Source organism: Rhinolophus sinicus, linkage group LG02, assembly GCF_036562045.2.
Source record: "Rhinolophus sinicus isolate RSC01 linkage group LG02, ASM3656204v1, whole genome shotgun sequence".
NCBI classification, from domain to species: Eukaryota; Metazoa; Chordata; class Mammalia; order Chiroptera; family Rhinolophidae; genus Rhinolophus; species Rhinolophus sinicus.
In genome coordinates, this window is record NC_133752.1 from 143,395,253 (window position 1) to 143,411,136 (window position 15,884).

Consider the following 15,884-nt stretch of genomic DNA (forward strand, 5'->3'; position numbering starts at 1 on the left):
GACGAAAGCTCACTTCATGGAGAGGAGCCTTTCCACTGTGAATAGTTCTACCAGCTAGGATTTTTCATTTGTGAAGTTGAGCTCTGCCCCTCTGTGGCTTCTTCTACCTGTTGTCCTAGTTCTGTTATGTGCTGGAGAGAACAACTTCCTTTTATTTTCCGTATTCTAATACAAGACTTAAACTATGAGGTTCTCTTAAAGGCTTCTCTTCCCCTGGCTCCGATTCCGGCTCCCATTTCCTGTGTGACACAGGGCGTAAGCCAGTGCTTTCAGCAGCACTCTGTGACGTTGGGAATGCGCTGTATTGGTGCTGTCCACTGTGCTAGCCACTAGGCACGTGGATATTGACTACTTGAAATGTGGCTAGTGTTACTAAGGAATTGAATCTTTGATTTTACTTACATAGCCACCTGTGGCCAGTAGCTGTTGCACTGGATGGTGCAGGTCTAGACTCTTAACAGTCCTCACACACCTCGTCCAGCATGACAGCGTCAAGGATGGTGCCCAGAACAGGCTATTTGAGCGGTGATGCAATACAGAATATGGTTGGACTGTCTCTTTGACCCGAATAGTGGACATTAATGAAGCTGAAGATTATATTGGCATCTTAAGGACCATGTTCTATTGGCTCATGTTGAGTGTGGTCAGCTGAGACCCAGAAGTCTGTTGTTTTCATAAGAATTGCTTTCCCATAGGCCTTTTGAAGTGATTGATTAAAAATTCAATACACTGTCTTATCCCAGTTTAATTTCTCTGGTTGCTTTTAAACCATTATTTCAGTACATCAAGAGGCTTTCGGTCATGATTCCTTATTAGATGAATTATACTTGTAGTTCTGCAGCATTAGCACTTGACTGTTCACACCTCTGTCCCTGTTCATGCAGATGATGACAGCACCAGGCCACAGCCAGACCCAGCAGGAGCCACTAGCGGTTTCCCATGCCCGGCTGGGAAGGAAGACAGGGATGATGGGAACTTACTTGCCTACATGATAATTGTCACCACATTCTCCATGTCTTACACGGACCAGTTATACTCTTGGTGAAATTAAGACCTTCTGTGTCTGTGATGGTCCTAGCCCATTGGTCTGTGAACAGTATCAGAAAATGAAATGACGTTAGCATGCGATGTTCATACAGAATTAATTCTCTGTATGGTAACTGTTTATTAATTCACAGTTCAGAAGACTGATGCCATGTTTTCTGGTCCATACTGTAAACCAAAATTAATTTTAGACTATACTAAAGAATAAAAGGCATTTACTTGAGCAAAAAGGAGCTGCAGCCCAGGGAGACACAGATTCAGGTAGCAACTTAAATAATGTTCCACCAAGAGGCCGTCTTTTGTAGCCAAAGTTCCCACCCAGGTTCTCAGTGAGCTCCATTTTATGTAAGTGAGGTATGTAAATTGTGCGGTTCTGATTGGATTGGGCAGGTCTCAGTCTGTTGGTAGAAAGAGGAAACCAGGGCTTTCCTTCGGTGGTTGACTCAGGTGGCGTAAATAAGGACATAGTATAGGAAGCTGAGAGTTCAGTCTGAGGTTCTTTTGGGTATACAGAGTACTTGAGGGGCTCTGTCAGCAAATGGCCCCTAGACTCTTACTATTTATAAAATTTGAGCTATCTCAGCAGATGAATTCCTTCTCAGGGTTCACATCAAATGAATCTTCCCAGGGTCCATAGTACTATCACCTTAAGTTAAAATTCTTTCTATAGACTAATTTTTTTTGTTAATATATCTTATAGAAATCTAAGTTGGATGATTTTTAAGTGAAAATTACAGTAACATTTTTGAGGGAAGGTCTTGCGGTTTATTTTCGGTTTTGGAGAAAAGCTGGTTTCATTCATTGATTTCATTTCTATAGAAGACTTCCTATTAAGCATGCTGGACTGAATGCATTCATTTCACTCTGCACTTCCCTAAAATCCTCTTAAAATGAAAGTAAAGGACTGCACATTGGCGGGAACAAAGAGAGACTAGGAGAAGAGACAATTCCAATGAAAGACACCATAAAAATTTTGCAAGCAAACTGACAAATTGTGACTGACCTAAAAGAAACTGGAGTGGTTCCCCAAAAGAAGCAGACTTCTTTTTGCTACAGAACCTCAGAATAGTTCAGGAATTCAAATCCTGTAAATGTAAGGGTGCCAGGTAAGACTAAACATGGATTGGTTAAAACTCTTGTAAAAAGCAGTCAGACCTCCATGTTCCTCCTCCAAAACGCAAAGCCCGGTGACTGCCCCTCCCCTGCCACAGGCAGAGGACTGGAAGTTTACTCTTTGGACAATTGAAACCAAATCTCTAGAATTTGGATCACAGGCCCAGCGGGGCAAGGGTTGGGGATTGAGTGCAGCATATTCTGCAATCAGGGAAATTAAGTCAAATCTGAGTGCTGAGAATGACACCCCTCCTCCCCTCAGCTTATTTTCCTGTTAGCCTTCCCAGACACTAGACTGGAGATTGGAGGATTGGAGTGATAAGATGTGGAGATCTCGTCCTGAAATAGATCACTGCTCAGCCACCTGTGATGAGACTCACCAGTCACCAGTCCATTCCCCACACAGCCCTCCGTAAGCTTTCTAGTGCTGCTTTTTATTAAATATGGGTGGACAGCCAATGATCAGACTTTTGAAGACGTTCAAAAGGTAATAGAAGTGTTGGAAGAAAGTGGGGAAACTGCCTCAAAATGAAGCAAAAGACAAAGGGATGGAAAACAGGAGAGGAAAAAATGAGAAAATAGGAAGATCAAGTGGGAAGTCTAACACCTTGTATCTAATTGGCATTCCACAAGGAGACATCTGTGGAAATAGAAGGGAGGAAATTCCCAAAGATGGGGAATAAAATTTCCCAGCACTGAGAAACACATTTCTAGGTTGAAAGGCCCTGCTGAGTGCCAGCTAATGGGGGGGAAATATATACTGTGTTTCCCCAAAAATAAGTCCTAGTTGGACCATCAGCTCTAATGCGTCTTTTGGAGCAAAAAATAGTATGAGACCTGGTATTATACTGTATTATATTATATTATATTATACCCGGTCTTATTTTACTATAAGTATAGTATACTATAATATTTTATTTACTGTAAAATAAGACCGGGTCTTGTATTAAGTTTTGCTCCAAAAGATGCATTAGCGCTGATGGTCCGGCTAGGTCTTTTTTTCCAGGAAACACAGTGATTTTATGTATATATATATACATATATATACATATATATATATATATGTATATATATATATACACACACACACACACATATATGTATATGTATGTGTATATATATATATACTTATATATATGTATATGTGTATATATGTATATATGTGACATATATATATATATATATATATGTATGTATTACTCTGCAGAGAATACCAGGGGTAAAGAGAAGCTCTGAGAGGAGGAAAAAAGTAAAACACAAAGCTGGTAAGCTGTAAGGATTGATAGTGGTTCTCTAGGTCTGCTCCTAGGAGCATCAGCATTACTTGGAAAGCTGGTAGAAATGCAGATTCCCAGGCCCCATCCAGACCTACAGAAAGAGAAATCCTGAGGGTAGGGATCAACAGTCTGTGCTTCAAGAAGCCCCTTAATTCTGATGCCTGCTGAAGTTGGGAAAACAACTGGGGTAGAGAATCCGAATGGCCTCTGGCTCCTCAAACTTACAACTGTGAGTGTCATGATACAGCAAAACAGTGTCTTCAAATCCTAAAGGAAAGTTATTTCTAATCTAAACTCTGTACACACCCAAACTGTCAATCCTATAAAGACATTTCCAAACATAAAAAAGAAAAAAAAAGAAAAAGAAAAACCTCTACTTAGGATTTCTTGGAAAGCTTATAGAGGATATGCCCCAGGGAAATGAGGGAGTAAACCAAAGAAGAGGAACTGGGCAGCCAGGTAGTGGGACTCCAACAGAGGAAAGAGGTGAAATGTCCCCAGAGTGAGGTCAGGTTCTCTAAGAGGCTGCGATTTTTACATGGTTGTGTGAAGCCTCTCTGTAGCAAGTGTGGTCCTTTGCAGTGTTTGTCAGTGTTTGTCGTCCAGATCCAGAGTCACACTTTCTTAGGGTTGGAAGAGATCATTCTATTTTCTCTTCTTGACATGTGAGGAAAATCAATGTTCACAAAGTGTAGTAAATCAAAACAGAACCAGGAACAGAATCAACATCTTGCTGGGGAACTGCAGTTGGAATTGCTGCTTCAGAGAGATCCCACTTAAAAAGAAAAAAAGAGAGGTCCTACATTTAACAGGTTCGTTAGTGTATGGAGTACCCAGGAAGAAGAAGAATCGGCTTTATGTTTACTTTTTCTGGCTTGCATGATCATGTTTTCTGATGTACATGTGCCTCTTGAACTACAATTGAGATAAATCCTCACAAGCCAATCTAAAGTTTGATTTAGAGTTTCTGGACTAATCATGACTGTTTAGTCACTTCAGGGTCTTGAACCCATTCATTTAATCCTAATTTCTGAGGAACCAAAAATGAATTAGAAGTTATTTCCATTCACAAGTAAATCCCAAGCTAATGGGAAGACTCAAACTCACAGCTTAACTGGTCTGGCTTGTGAACATGGCCAAGGAAACCCTCTGCCTCAAAAGAGAGAGAGAGAGACAGAGAATTTTAAAATTTCACTAGAGTTAATTTATTGTACATAACTAAATTTTTTCAGATTAAAATAATCGTTCCGTAAGTATCTTCTTTAGCATCGTAAATTAAGGGACTTCCTCTTAGATTTCTGTTGACATAAAGGACTAAATTGAATTTACGCTTGGGGATCCAAAAGGATTGTTTGGTATGTGGTGTGAATGGGTTTCTGATTCATTTCTTCTTTCATTTTTAACGTGCGTGTTATAATTGGCTTATAAATAGGGCCCTGATTATTGTAGGACCTTTGTATTAACACTTTGCGGCCATCGTTAGCATGTCCATGACCCGAAAGATAATTATATTTTATGTTGACCTGGCTTTTAGCTGAAAGAACTGACTCTTTCCTCGTTAGAGTGGCTCATTTGCTGCTTGGTATCATTAATTCTTAATCAAGAATCTTTTCTCCTTGCAATAGTTGCCTCGATTGGCTTTATTCTTTGATGCCACAGTACCAGTGGACCAGTCTAAACATGTGTCCTTTTAATGAAACTTCTTAATTATCTTTTTAGAAAAAAGATGAGCGGAGACAGGTTATTTTTATCTGCATGGGAGAGGTTCTTTGCTTGCCAAGTCTCTCTGTTAAAAGAAGCCTAACATGGTGGAGTTAGTTAATATATTCCAGCCAAGATAGTTTTCAAGGAAGCTTTTTTGGGTGTGGGTTGGGGAAGAGGGTTGTTGTTAGAAATACAAGTGACCTTTAATGTGTTTGCAAAATGTAGCGCTTTCTTTAACAACTTGTAATTCCTTTATAAATGGTGCTAAACTGATTGCTTACAAGCTATATATAGAAATCAGTATTTCTTTGGGGCCAGGCGGGCTCTTCCAGTCAATACAGCTAATATGCTTGCTCTGTGGTTGTATGGAATGACCATGGCTTCAGCAATTTGTCAGCTGCAATAACTGAATTGGACTTAAGGGATGTGGTTAGAGTAATGGATTCTAAGAAAAGAGGGTATTGCAACATATAAAAAAATGGTTTCCAATTAAATTTCACTGCACACACCCTCTCTCAAAGGAATATGTCATATGCCAATACCTTCTCTAAATAGCTAAGATTGCACATCTTCACACATCACAATTACAACGTTTTAAGCTGCCTGTTATCTTGTGCAATAGGTGGGAGACCTATTGAAACTATTGACGGATAGTTCTTATCCATCAAGAAACTATAGTTTAATTAGTTCAGGAATTCCAGTGTGAAAAACCTGATATTCTAGTTCCTTGCCAACAAAGAATATTTCACTCTGTGACTCTCCTTTCAGACTCTGCAAATAAACTAACACCATATATATCCATTTAAGAGTGCATGAAGTTCTTTTGAAACTTAGGCTTTCGGGAGATCACAGTGAGTCAAAAAGTAGAACCAATCATCGTCATACCAAGTGGTCATATCACTAACCTCATAAGTTATATTTTACTGTTATTAATCTAGTCTGGGTTTACATTTAGTGCAGGTGTTCAGAGTATTAGAACAAACAAGCACATTTCTTATATATGAGAATAATACATTTGTCCATTTCCCTAGTCATGACAGGCACAATCAAATGCCAGTACTGGGCTACTCTGGTCAGTAGCATCTCGCTCCCGAGCAGGAAGGGACTGTAGTCTGTTCACCGTGCTTTAAAGGGCCTTCCATATCAGCAATACAAAATACAGCGATAACAGATAGAAGAAACGGGGACTCCAGAAGTGCTGAACTGGATCCCTGTAGCCAGAGACCACAGAGTTTCAAGCACAAGCTTGTATGTCAGGGGAGGATAAAAACACAGCCTGTGCCCTGGGAAACCAGAGCAAGACTGGTGCTTCACCCCCAAAGTGGGCGTCTAGGCAGACAGTCACTATTATCCCAACATGCCATCGTCTGTCCTCTGCATCTCTTAGGTGGTACTCGTGGACCTGGGCTTGCCTGCCCCCCACCCACTCTTTGTACTCACTGCTGCCAAAGCAGCCTTTCTAAAATGCGTATCTGGTATTGTCACTCCACCATGTGAAATCCTCCATTCCCCTCCCTCTACTTGATCTTCAGATAGGGGCCAAATGCCAAACATGGCTTATAGGATACCACTTAGCCTACTCTCATCTCTTCCCAGCACCTCACTCTTGAACTTCATCTTTCTACAGTCTCCACTCGGGAACTCTGAGCCATCAAGGCCATCAAGGCTTTCTTTCATTTCCTCAAAGGGAAGAAGCCTTGCCTTGCTCTCACTTGCTTCTGCTTGGAATGGTAGCCACCTCCTTGCCGTGGGAAGTTCTGCTGACTGCCTGCACCCCTCCCACTGCGTTTTAGGAGGCTGTCCTTTCTTCTTCCTCTGTACTCTTTCCACATCATAGCACTTATCGTTCCCGTGACTGTTCCCATTTGCCTGCTTGTGCTCCTCACTGGCATTTGAGCTCTGTGAAGTCAGGGACTATATCTTCTTCATTATTTGATCTTCAGCACTCAGAGCAAGTATCATTGTACGAAATGGTAAGTCATTTTTGCCTCTGCATTTTAAAGGTATTTGGCAAAGTGGGCAGGAAGGTGAAATTAGCAACAAAGTGAAGCCATTATTGTTGGGCCTGAGAAGCCAAGGCTGAACTACCTGGGACTCCTGTTTTCCCTGTGGCCTCTGAGAAGCCTGAGGGAACCCTCTGCATTCCAACCCCCCAAGCCCCCAAGTCTGTGTTTGTCCACAAGAGACCGATTATATTTGACCTCAGCAATGATTTAACCATGGAACACCTTGTACTATCAACAAACATGGATGACCAAAATATCTGTGGTCCTTAAGATGGGTTTGCACAGGGCTGAAAAGCCTTCCAATATTTATAGCACCATAGGGTGATTTTTGAACAATGCAAAGATGGCATTTTCACATTAAGTCATGGAAAAAGGTATTCACACAGTTTGTTTTGTTTTTTGTTAAAGCATTGCACATTCCCTGCCAAGAATATTAACTGCAGTGCTTTTCACGTGTTCATCAATGTTGGCATTTATCCATATTTGGAGAAAAATTAAAGCTGGAGTTGAATTGAATCTTTGTCTCCTAGAAGTGGCTATTTGTGACCTACTCTATTATAAAATGTGTTTATTTTGAGGGCTTTAGGTGATTAAAAAGAGTTTTTACTCTAGTTTTTTTTTTTTACTGTGGTCGTCTCCTTTTTTAAACCCTTTCATGATATAAAGCATATTTTGTTTTTTGTTTCTGTTTTAAACTGGTACATATCTGATGGTCGTTTGCCAGTTAAGTCAGAGAGCTAATATGAAACTGGTATTTGGATTTAATTCAGTTCCATTAGGACAGAGTTAAAATTTTGTGATACAGGGACTGTTATCCCGGCAGTTATAAGAGATTTTTGTGCTGGGAAGCAGTGCTGACAAAGAGAGCAGTGTGCAGGCTCCGTCTGTAACTGAGCACTTTCACACTGCCATTTAGGAGGTGTGCAGTTCAGGAAATTGCTGGCTTTGGCTGGAGCATACTTTAACTGCAAGGAAAATTTTATTCGTCACTCAAGTAATTGGCAGTTTTAATACCTTGTTCATAATTACCTTATAAACAAACGAATATATAAACCAAAGATTGTAAGGCCTGTTATCTAACTCATTGCCTTATTTGACCAACGTGATAGACACCTGTGGGTCTCCCACTCCCTCCCACAAAAAACCAATTTGCTCCATTTATTGCAGAAATCTAAAGCGGAGCATTTTCTTCTTGTTGTTGTTAAATAGAAGTGTAGCTGAATCAGCCCCAGACAGCCTGGGGGCCAAAACCAGATGCAGAGTTTAATGGGAGGTACTGGCTAGAACAGGGGAGGGAGATGGAGAGAGGGAGGCACTTGGGCACTTCAGGGTTATCCCACTGTTTGTGGGAGGACATCCTGGTAATGCAAACATTTGGGTTATGTATTTAAGAGAACATTTTTGTCCCCTAAAGCGTGGTTTTGTTTAACCCACACACCCTGACCCTAAGGCCCTGCGGCCCTGTGGCTTGTCTCTTGCACTGAATTCATCTCCGGGACCTAGAAATTGACTAATTGTGTCACTTGCATTACCCTGTACCTCACAACTAGATCAAGGAGTTTATACACTGGCAAATCCAGATGTGGGAAATGGTCAAAATCAGAGGTCATGGCTGACTTGACTCTAAACAAAGTTCGTAAGACTTTATGGGAATCTGAGGGGCTTGATATTTGTGACTTGTGCATGGGACTGCTAAAACATTTTTATTTTTCCACCTTACTATTACCACAGAGTTCAGCTCTTACCATAGACATCACCTTCTTACCTTGTATAGGATTACTTTAAAAGGTGGGGTTAGAGTCTCTGATGACTTGGATCAAAAGATCATTCATTCCCCCACAGCCCTTAAAAGTAATATATAGAGGATTTTAACAATAGTTTGAGAAGTGTCGTTAGTTGTTAAGTTGAAAACTCACATCCCATTTTCTCCCCTTACTGTTCTTTCTTGGGGAAGCACCTGACATATGCACATATTCAGGAATTCTTCTGCTCTGATGGATGCCATACCCCGGGGTGGGGGCCCACTTACCTACCTAGGGTGCAAACACAGATGGGGGGGGCATTTCCAGGGCATCCCTACTGTTGGTGTGATGATGGCAGTGAGCCAAAGTACAACATCTTTGCAAGGATGGGAAGTAGCAGGACTTTATGGAATTGTATCTCCACATAACTTAGTTGTCAAAATATCTTTGAAACTATTCTATGAAACAAGCTTTGGGACTCAGGGATTGCTTTGGGACCAATAAGGACTTAAATCTGTGAGGTGCTTGGGGAATGCTTGGACTCATTAGATTAAAAGCTCTCGTCTCCTAACTTTAAAATTAGCTACACTATCGGTATCAGAGAAATGTTATTACGATTAAGTGGCAAATATATGAAAAATGCTTAGCACAGGGCTTGGTGTCTAATATGTCTTCAATATGATTAGATTCCATACACATTTCAAGATAGAGGGGTCGAGACATATCCCTGCATGGAAGGAGCTCAGAGTATGATAGAGAAGACCTCCAGGATAAGGGCTGTATCAGAACGCAACACAGGATTTTGTGAAAATATGTAAGAGTTGCACCTAACTCAGGAACCTTCTGGGACAGTGAGAGGCCTGTGAGTTATAATAATGCGAAAGAGCTTAATAAACTCAGAACACCGTAGAAATAGTCATTGGTAAGAAAGATACACATATGGGATATGTTGTCTAAGTTTTCTCGTTAAGTGAAGGTTAACTCCAGACTATGTATAGAAATGACAGCATGTGACTTGTATTACGTACAGAGTTCTGCTTAGAGCCTTCAGATTGTTTCATCGTTCCTTGGGTTGGTGGTAAAGAGAAGACTTTTTTGTATGTAGACTGTTACCTTCCCAGCCTTTCTACCTTGATATGTTATTTTCACCTGCCAAATGATTGTCTAAAAACACAAAGTTACCTGGTCTAATAAAAAAGACAATTAACATGGATTGCACGTCACTTTAATTACCGTTTTTTAGCAAGATGGTCATGTAATGCTGACTTTTAGGAGCTGTTGTATTGATGACCTCTTAAGAGCTTTGCCATGACCTCTTTTTTTTTTTTTTTTTTTTTTTTACCTTCTTTTTATTTGCGGTCTAGTGTAATGCTGACCAACAGAACTTTCCACAGTTAGAAATGTTCTGTATGTGCACTGTCCCGTTTGACAGCCACCAGGCACATGTGGCTATTGAGAACTCAAAATGTGGCTACTGTGACTAAGGAACTGAATTTTAACATTTAATTTTAATTAAACTTAAAGAGCCTCGTGTGGCTACCACATTGGACATTATGGTCTGGTGTTCAATGTCAGGAATTTTTAATCTCATTCTTCCCAGGGAGTACTTAGACCGGAGTGCTCTTATGTATAATACTTTTATGGTATTCACAGCCCTGAAGCTTATCCACTGGTTTTGAAGACTATGGCAGTGCACTGAAACTTGATGTTTCTTGAAGAAAAAGAGATCTCTCTCTAGCATGGCTTTAAAAAAGCCCCAGTCTGATGAGTATTTTTAGTTCATTGGCACCTGAAGTGTGGGTAGTTTCTAAGAGGAGAATGACAAATAAATTAGGAGTCAAGAAGAAGGAAGAGGGAACTCACACAGCAGTGCTTGGAATGCCCGTGTCACACTAGGCATTTCACACACGTTTTAATAAAAAGGATAAGAAAGGACTATTAGCAACATAACAGAAAAAAATCGGTTTAAGCACCTAGCATTTAGATAACCGCATCTGCTAAACACACCCAGATTTATATAGGAATGGTTTTCATCTATGCTATTATAACTTAGCTATTTAATGCAAAATTAAAGTGACTAAAGAGTTGCTGTTTAACTTTTAAAAGTACTGTGTAGAGCAATCAGTTTTCCGTATTTCTGAAGGACAACTTTGGAATAGAAAATATTTTGCACCTTTCAGATTGTTATACCATTAACCCAGTTATCTTTGCTATCCTTTAATTCCAGAGCTGGAAACAGAATTGTTGAAATATTAGCTGAACAGCTGAAACAATTTCAATCCCTCGAAACTTTGGACCTCAGCAGCAATAATATTTCGGATCTTAAAACGGCATTTCCACCTCTACAACTCAAATATCTGTAAGTCAAGTTTTCTTTAGCAAAAATTTTTTTCTATGGTGAAACTATTGTTATAATTTTAAAAAATCAATTTTAAGATATAACAAACTTTGCCTGTTTTACTGCTGATGGATCAAAAATGTAACTTTCTTACTGACTCATAATTTGCTGTAAGCCCAAATAACCACCATCTTCATTTTATTCTTATTATTTTGAATTACAAAATAATTAGACATCCTTTGTTAGAAAAACTATGCAGGGTGCAAAGTTCTTTTTTAAAAATAAGAAAATTTAAACTATTGTTTCATTAATAAATCAACTTCATAAAAAGTGGGTAAGCATTTCTCACAAATTTTTATAATCGTCAGATATTCCCATACCTCTTTCCCTAGCAATGTGTGTGAATCATAGTCAATACTGGTCCACCAGGACCTAAAGAGCAATTATGTGAAGTGTCCATTGGTACAAATGGTGGTTAGGGTCTCTGGAGATTCTTTGTAAATACAGACAATGCATGCACGTTATCTTCCCAAAGAAACCAGAAAGAGAGGCTCATCTTTAAACTTTCAACAGGTATATCAACAGCAACCGGGTCACATCAATGGAACCTGGGTATTTTGACAATTTGGCCAATACGCTCGTGGTGTTGAAGCTGAACAGGAACCGAATCTCAGCTATCCCCCCCAAGATGTTTAAACTGCCCCAACTGCAACACCTGTGAGTAAAATGTCCTCTTAGATAATGTTTCCTCGCCTCCTCTTGGTGCCTGTTCCCTAAAATTCGCAATGTGGCAAAAGGAGTTTAGAAGCAAGGATGTGACCGCCCTCCCTTCAAGAGCCAGAGTTGTAGAATCCCCAAATCAGAACGAGCCTTAAACGTCACCCAGTGCAAGCTCCTGCCTGACAAGACATGTTGGGTTGTTACCGAAAGAGTGAACGTTGTAATCATTGAACACCGCTGTACAAAGGCGTCATTGTGGCACTGAAGAAATCGGGGAATCTCAATGGTTGTGGTTTATGAGAATAATACCGACAACTCCAGGAGGCTCTGATAGCTTAAGTGGCTGTAAAGAACTGTCTCGTTAATAATGGTTGAATGATCTGTGAACAGACTCCTACAAAATAGTGGTTTTCAGCCTTGGCTGCACATTACAGACACTTGGGAGCTTTTAAAAAACCCAATGCCCGGGCCACACCCTAGACCAATTATATTAGAACCTCTGGGGGTAAGATCCAGGCCTCAGTAAGTTTTAAAACTCCCCTGGTGATTCCAGTGCGCAAACCAAGATTGAGAACAACTGCTCTAAAGAGAAAGTATTAAACATAAGAATCGTGAAAGAGAGTAACCAACCTTTTTGTAAACAGATTGAACAGGATAAACTTGACATCCATCCTTCTAAATGGACCTCACGTTTTAACGTAACATTCAATATTCTCATTCTGGATAATTTAAAAACAAATATTAATTTGTTTACTTCTATACTGAGTGCACAAAGGTTTAGAAATTAAAGTGTAGTCTAGTTTCAATCTTTTATTATCCCAAAAATACCTCACACATTTCAGAAGGGAATTCACTTACTGCTAATAAATCGAAATTTTTCTCAGTAAAAATGTTTAGAAATTTAAAACAATCTATGTGATTTAATACTGGGTAGTGTAACTGTATTGTAGCAATGTCACATTTTATTACTACCTACAGAATTTGTCATATAAGCTAACTATTTAACTATACTATTCAATGCAGTGAACTGAACCGAAACAAGATTAAAAATGTAGATGGGCTGACATTCCAAGGGCTTGGTGCTTTGAAGTCTTTGAAAATGCAACGAAATGGAGTAACGAAACTTATGGATGGAGCTTTTTGGGGGCTGAGCAACATGGAAATCTTGTAAGTGTGGGTTATCACAATTCCTCCTCGGGTAAAATGATCACCTAACACTCAGTAGCTTTTATTTGAAATCTTGTGTTAAAATCTCCTAATTTACAGTAGTCATATTTATAAGTTAGTTTTGTTTCAGGTAATATAGCTGAGAAGGCACAAGCACGTAGTATTTGTTGCTGATGTCTTTATGTAGTAACAGCTAAATATCTAGTAACAATGGGAATATGTAATAGGTTGTCATCATACGTCCCCTTTGAAGAGACGAGATAATGAACCTTTGATCCTACTTTTGATTCTTATTGTAAATGTAGGCAGCTGGACCATAACAACCTAACAGAGATTACCAAAGGCTGGCTTTATGGTTTGCTGATGCTGCAGGAACTTCATCTCAGCCAAAATGCCATCAACAGGATCAGCCCTGATGCCTGGGAGTTCTGCCAAAAACTCAGTGAGCTGTGAGTTGCCTTTTATTCTCCTCAAGTTGGAGAGCAGGGATCATGCCAGAGCATGAGCTTCTTACCACTGATCTGTGAAATTTTCATAACAGTTTCCAAGGTGACAGCTTTGTTCACATGCAACCTAGGCGTAGTTTCGTTGTGATAAGTTGAAGCCAACTCTGCTGTTTCGGGCCTGTGTGCATGGGCTAACGCAATAATGGTCATTTTCAAATAAAGAGAATTTTTTTCTTTAATTTACTGGGGTCACAGATAATGTTTACCTGAGTATTATTAAGAAGGCGGAGTTTTAGAGTAAGGATTATTGTGCTTACACATATTACCTGTTTTTTGTGTGTTTTTTTAAACAAAACAAATCATTGTGTTGAATTAGAAAATAAAAGCTATTATTTGTTTTTTGTTCCTCTTTTCTTGACAGGGACCTAACTTTCAATCACTTATCGAGGTTAGATGATTCGAGCTTCCTGGGCCTCAGCTTGCTAAACACTCTGCACATTGGGAACAACAAAGTCAGCTACATTGCTGATTGTGCCTTCCGGGGCCTTTCCAGTTTAAAGACTTTGTAAGTTACACATTTTTGCTCTCCGTACAGGAACCTAATTGATTCCTAAACATGCCCACTTTTCTCCAAGCAGATTTCCTTTGTTGTGAAGGAAATGTGCACAGCCTTAGAAGTAGCGTCTTAATCTTTCCCAGATCAGTTTGATTAAAATCGGCCCATTTCATCCATATATGTTTCTTAAAGGGATTAAAAAGGACAGTGATCAGATTGTTTGGGTGATTATACAATTAGCCTTCTCAGGATCCCCAGGAAGTTGGTAACTGCTCAAGAGGGAAACAATTTTAAATCTACTCATTTCTCTTTATAAAATGCAGATTAAAAATTACCTAGAGCAAAAAAGATACGCAAAGGACAGCAAAGGGAGATGCCTGTTTATTGTACCAAATATATCCAAATTCGATCTCTGTCCAAGAGAAAGAAGAGGGAGTTGGATTAATTGACCTTTGAAAAATCTCTCAAACGTTAATTTTAGTGTTGTGTAATGGGCTTTTGATTTTTGCACTGTCAGAAACTTTTGCTCTGTTCACTGTTTGAAGCATTACATAATTGAGAGACATGCTGTATGCTTTGGCGAGCTCCTGCTTGTGTGGTTGGAACAGTGGTTTTAAACTTTAATGTATTTTTCAGACTATTCAAGTTTTTCAGAATTTAGTCATCTTGATAGAGGAATTAATAGACTCAGAGTCAGCTGTCCTAATTTCGAGCATAAACATAAAATGTTGAGAGAGGAGAACAGGGTGTAGGAGGAGGTATGTTGGAGAGAGAGAATTTTCTATTGTTTGGAAAGCGGGTGGAGATGATGTGGGGAATTATGAGGAATTTATTACAAATTGCTTGCCACCTGGGTGGCGATCTTAGATTTCTGAGTGTATGTCTAAAGAGAATGCTTGTATCTTTTGTTAAGTACCTGGTACTAGTTTCAGTAACATCCCTTTATTATATTAGGGACCTGAAGAACAATGAAATTTCCTGGACTATCGAGGACATGAATGGGGCTTTCTCTGGGCTTGACAAACTGAGACGTCTGTGAGTACAATTTGCCTCATAATTTGGCTCACTCTTTGACCTAAACATTGTGCCTTAATTAAGTAGTTCCACAAGCTGACATCACAAATAATTTAAATTTAGGTGCTTAATCTGGTTGCTACCCTTTGTCATTTCCCCGGATGAGTGCTGTTAACACAAGATGTGTATTAATTTGCTTTTCTTCCTTGAGCGTGAGGGTTCTATTCAACACTTTGGTTTGTGTAATTTATTTTCATAGTGAGATAAGAATATTACATTGTTTTGAGTGCTTAGACCTTTAAGATCATCATTGTGTAAAAGTTTCAGCATTTTGAGATTTTCAGTGTTGTACTCTACTCACAGGGATTTTTAAATGACGTGACCCAATATTTGCTGATACTACTACACTAGGTTTCAAGCAATACAGGATAAAAACATGGTTATATTAAGCCAGAAAGTAGCCTTGCAGATGGCCAGATCCTGTATTTTAAGCCCGTGGTCCTCAGCTTGAGTTCCATATCGCCCTGAATTTGTGTGGATGACAAAGGTATCCATGGAGAGGGAGGTTAAGGAGAAAGTCTCTACTATTATCGGCTTTATTCATTAGTGTGCTGAGAAATTTACTTGGAATAAAGTTTCTACTTGTTCCTAAAAAGACTCTGAAAATCACTGCTTTAATTTAACCAATCAGAGTAACTTACAGAATACATGTTTTTGCTGGATTCTCTATTGAATGCTGTGAAAAACATGCTGAACT

General features: G+C 39.4%; 1 protein-coding gene across 1 annotated transcript in view; it reads left to right on the forward strand.

Moving 5' to 3' along the window:
• LRIG3 (leucine rich repeats and immunoglobulin like domains 3) overlaps positions 1 to 15,884 on the forward strand; it is a 44,878-nt gene that overhangs the window by 15,744 nt on the left and 13,250 nt on the right. Inside the window, exons 4-9 of the mRNA XM_019742463.2 lie at positions 11,114 to 11,245; positions 11,798 to 11,941; positions 12,968 to 13,111; positions 13,417 to 13,560; positions 13,979 to 14,122; positions 15,068 to 15,148. Coding sequence (XP_019598022.2) covers positions 11,114 to 11,245; positions 11,798 to 11,941; positions 12,968 to 13,111; positions 13,417 to 13,560; positions 13,979 to 14,122; positions 15,068 to 15,148 — 789 coding nt within the window. The remainder of the gene's footprint in view (positions 1 to 11,113; positions 11,246 to 11,797; positions 11,942 to 12,967; positions 13,112 to 13,416; positions 13,561 to 13,978; positions 14,123 to 15,067; positions 15,149 to 15,884) is intronic.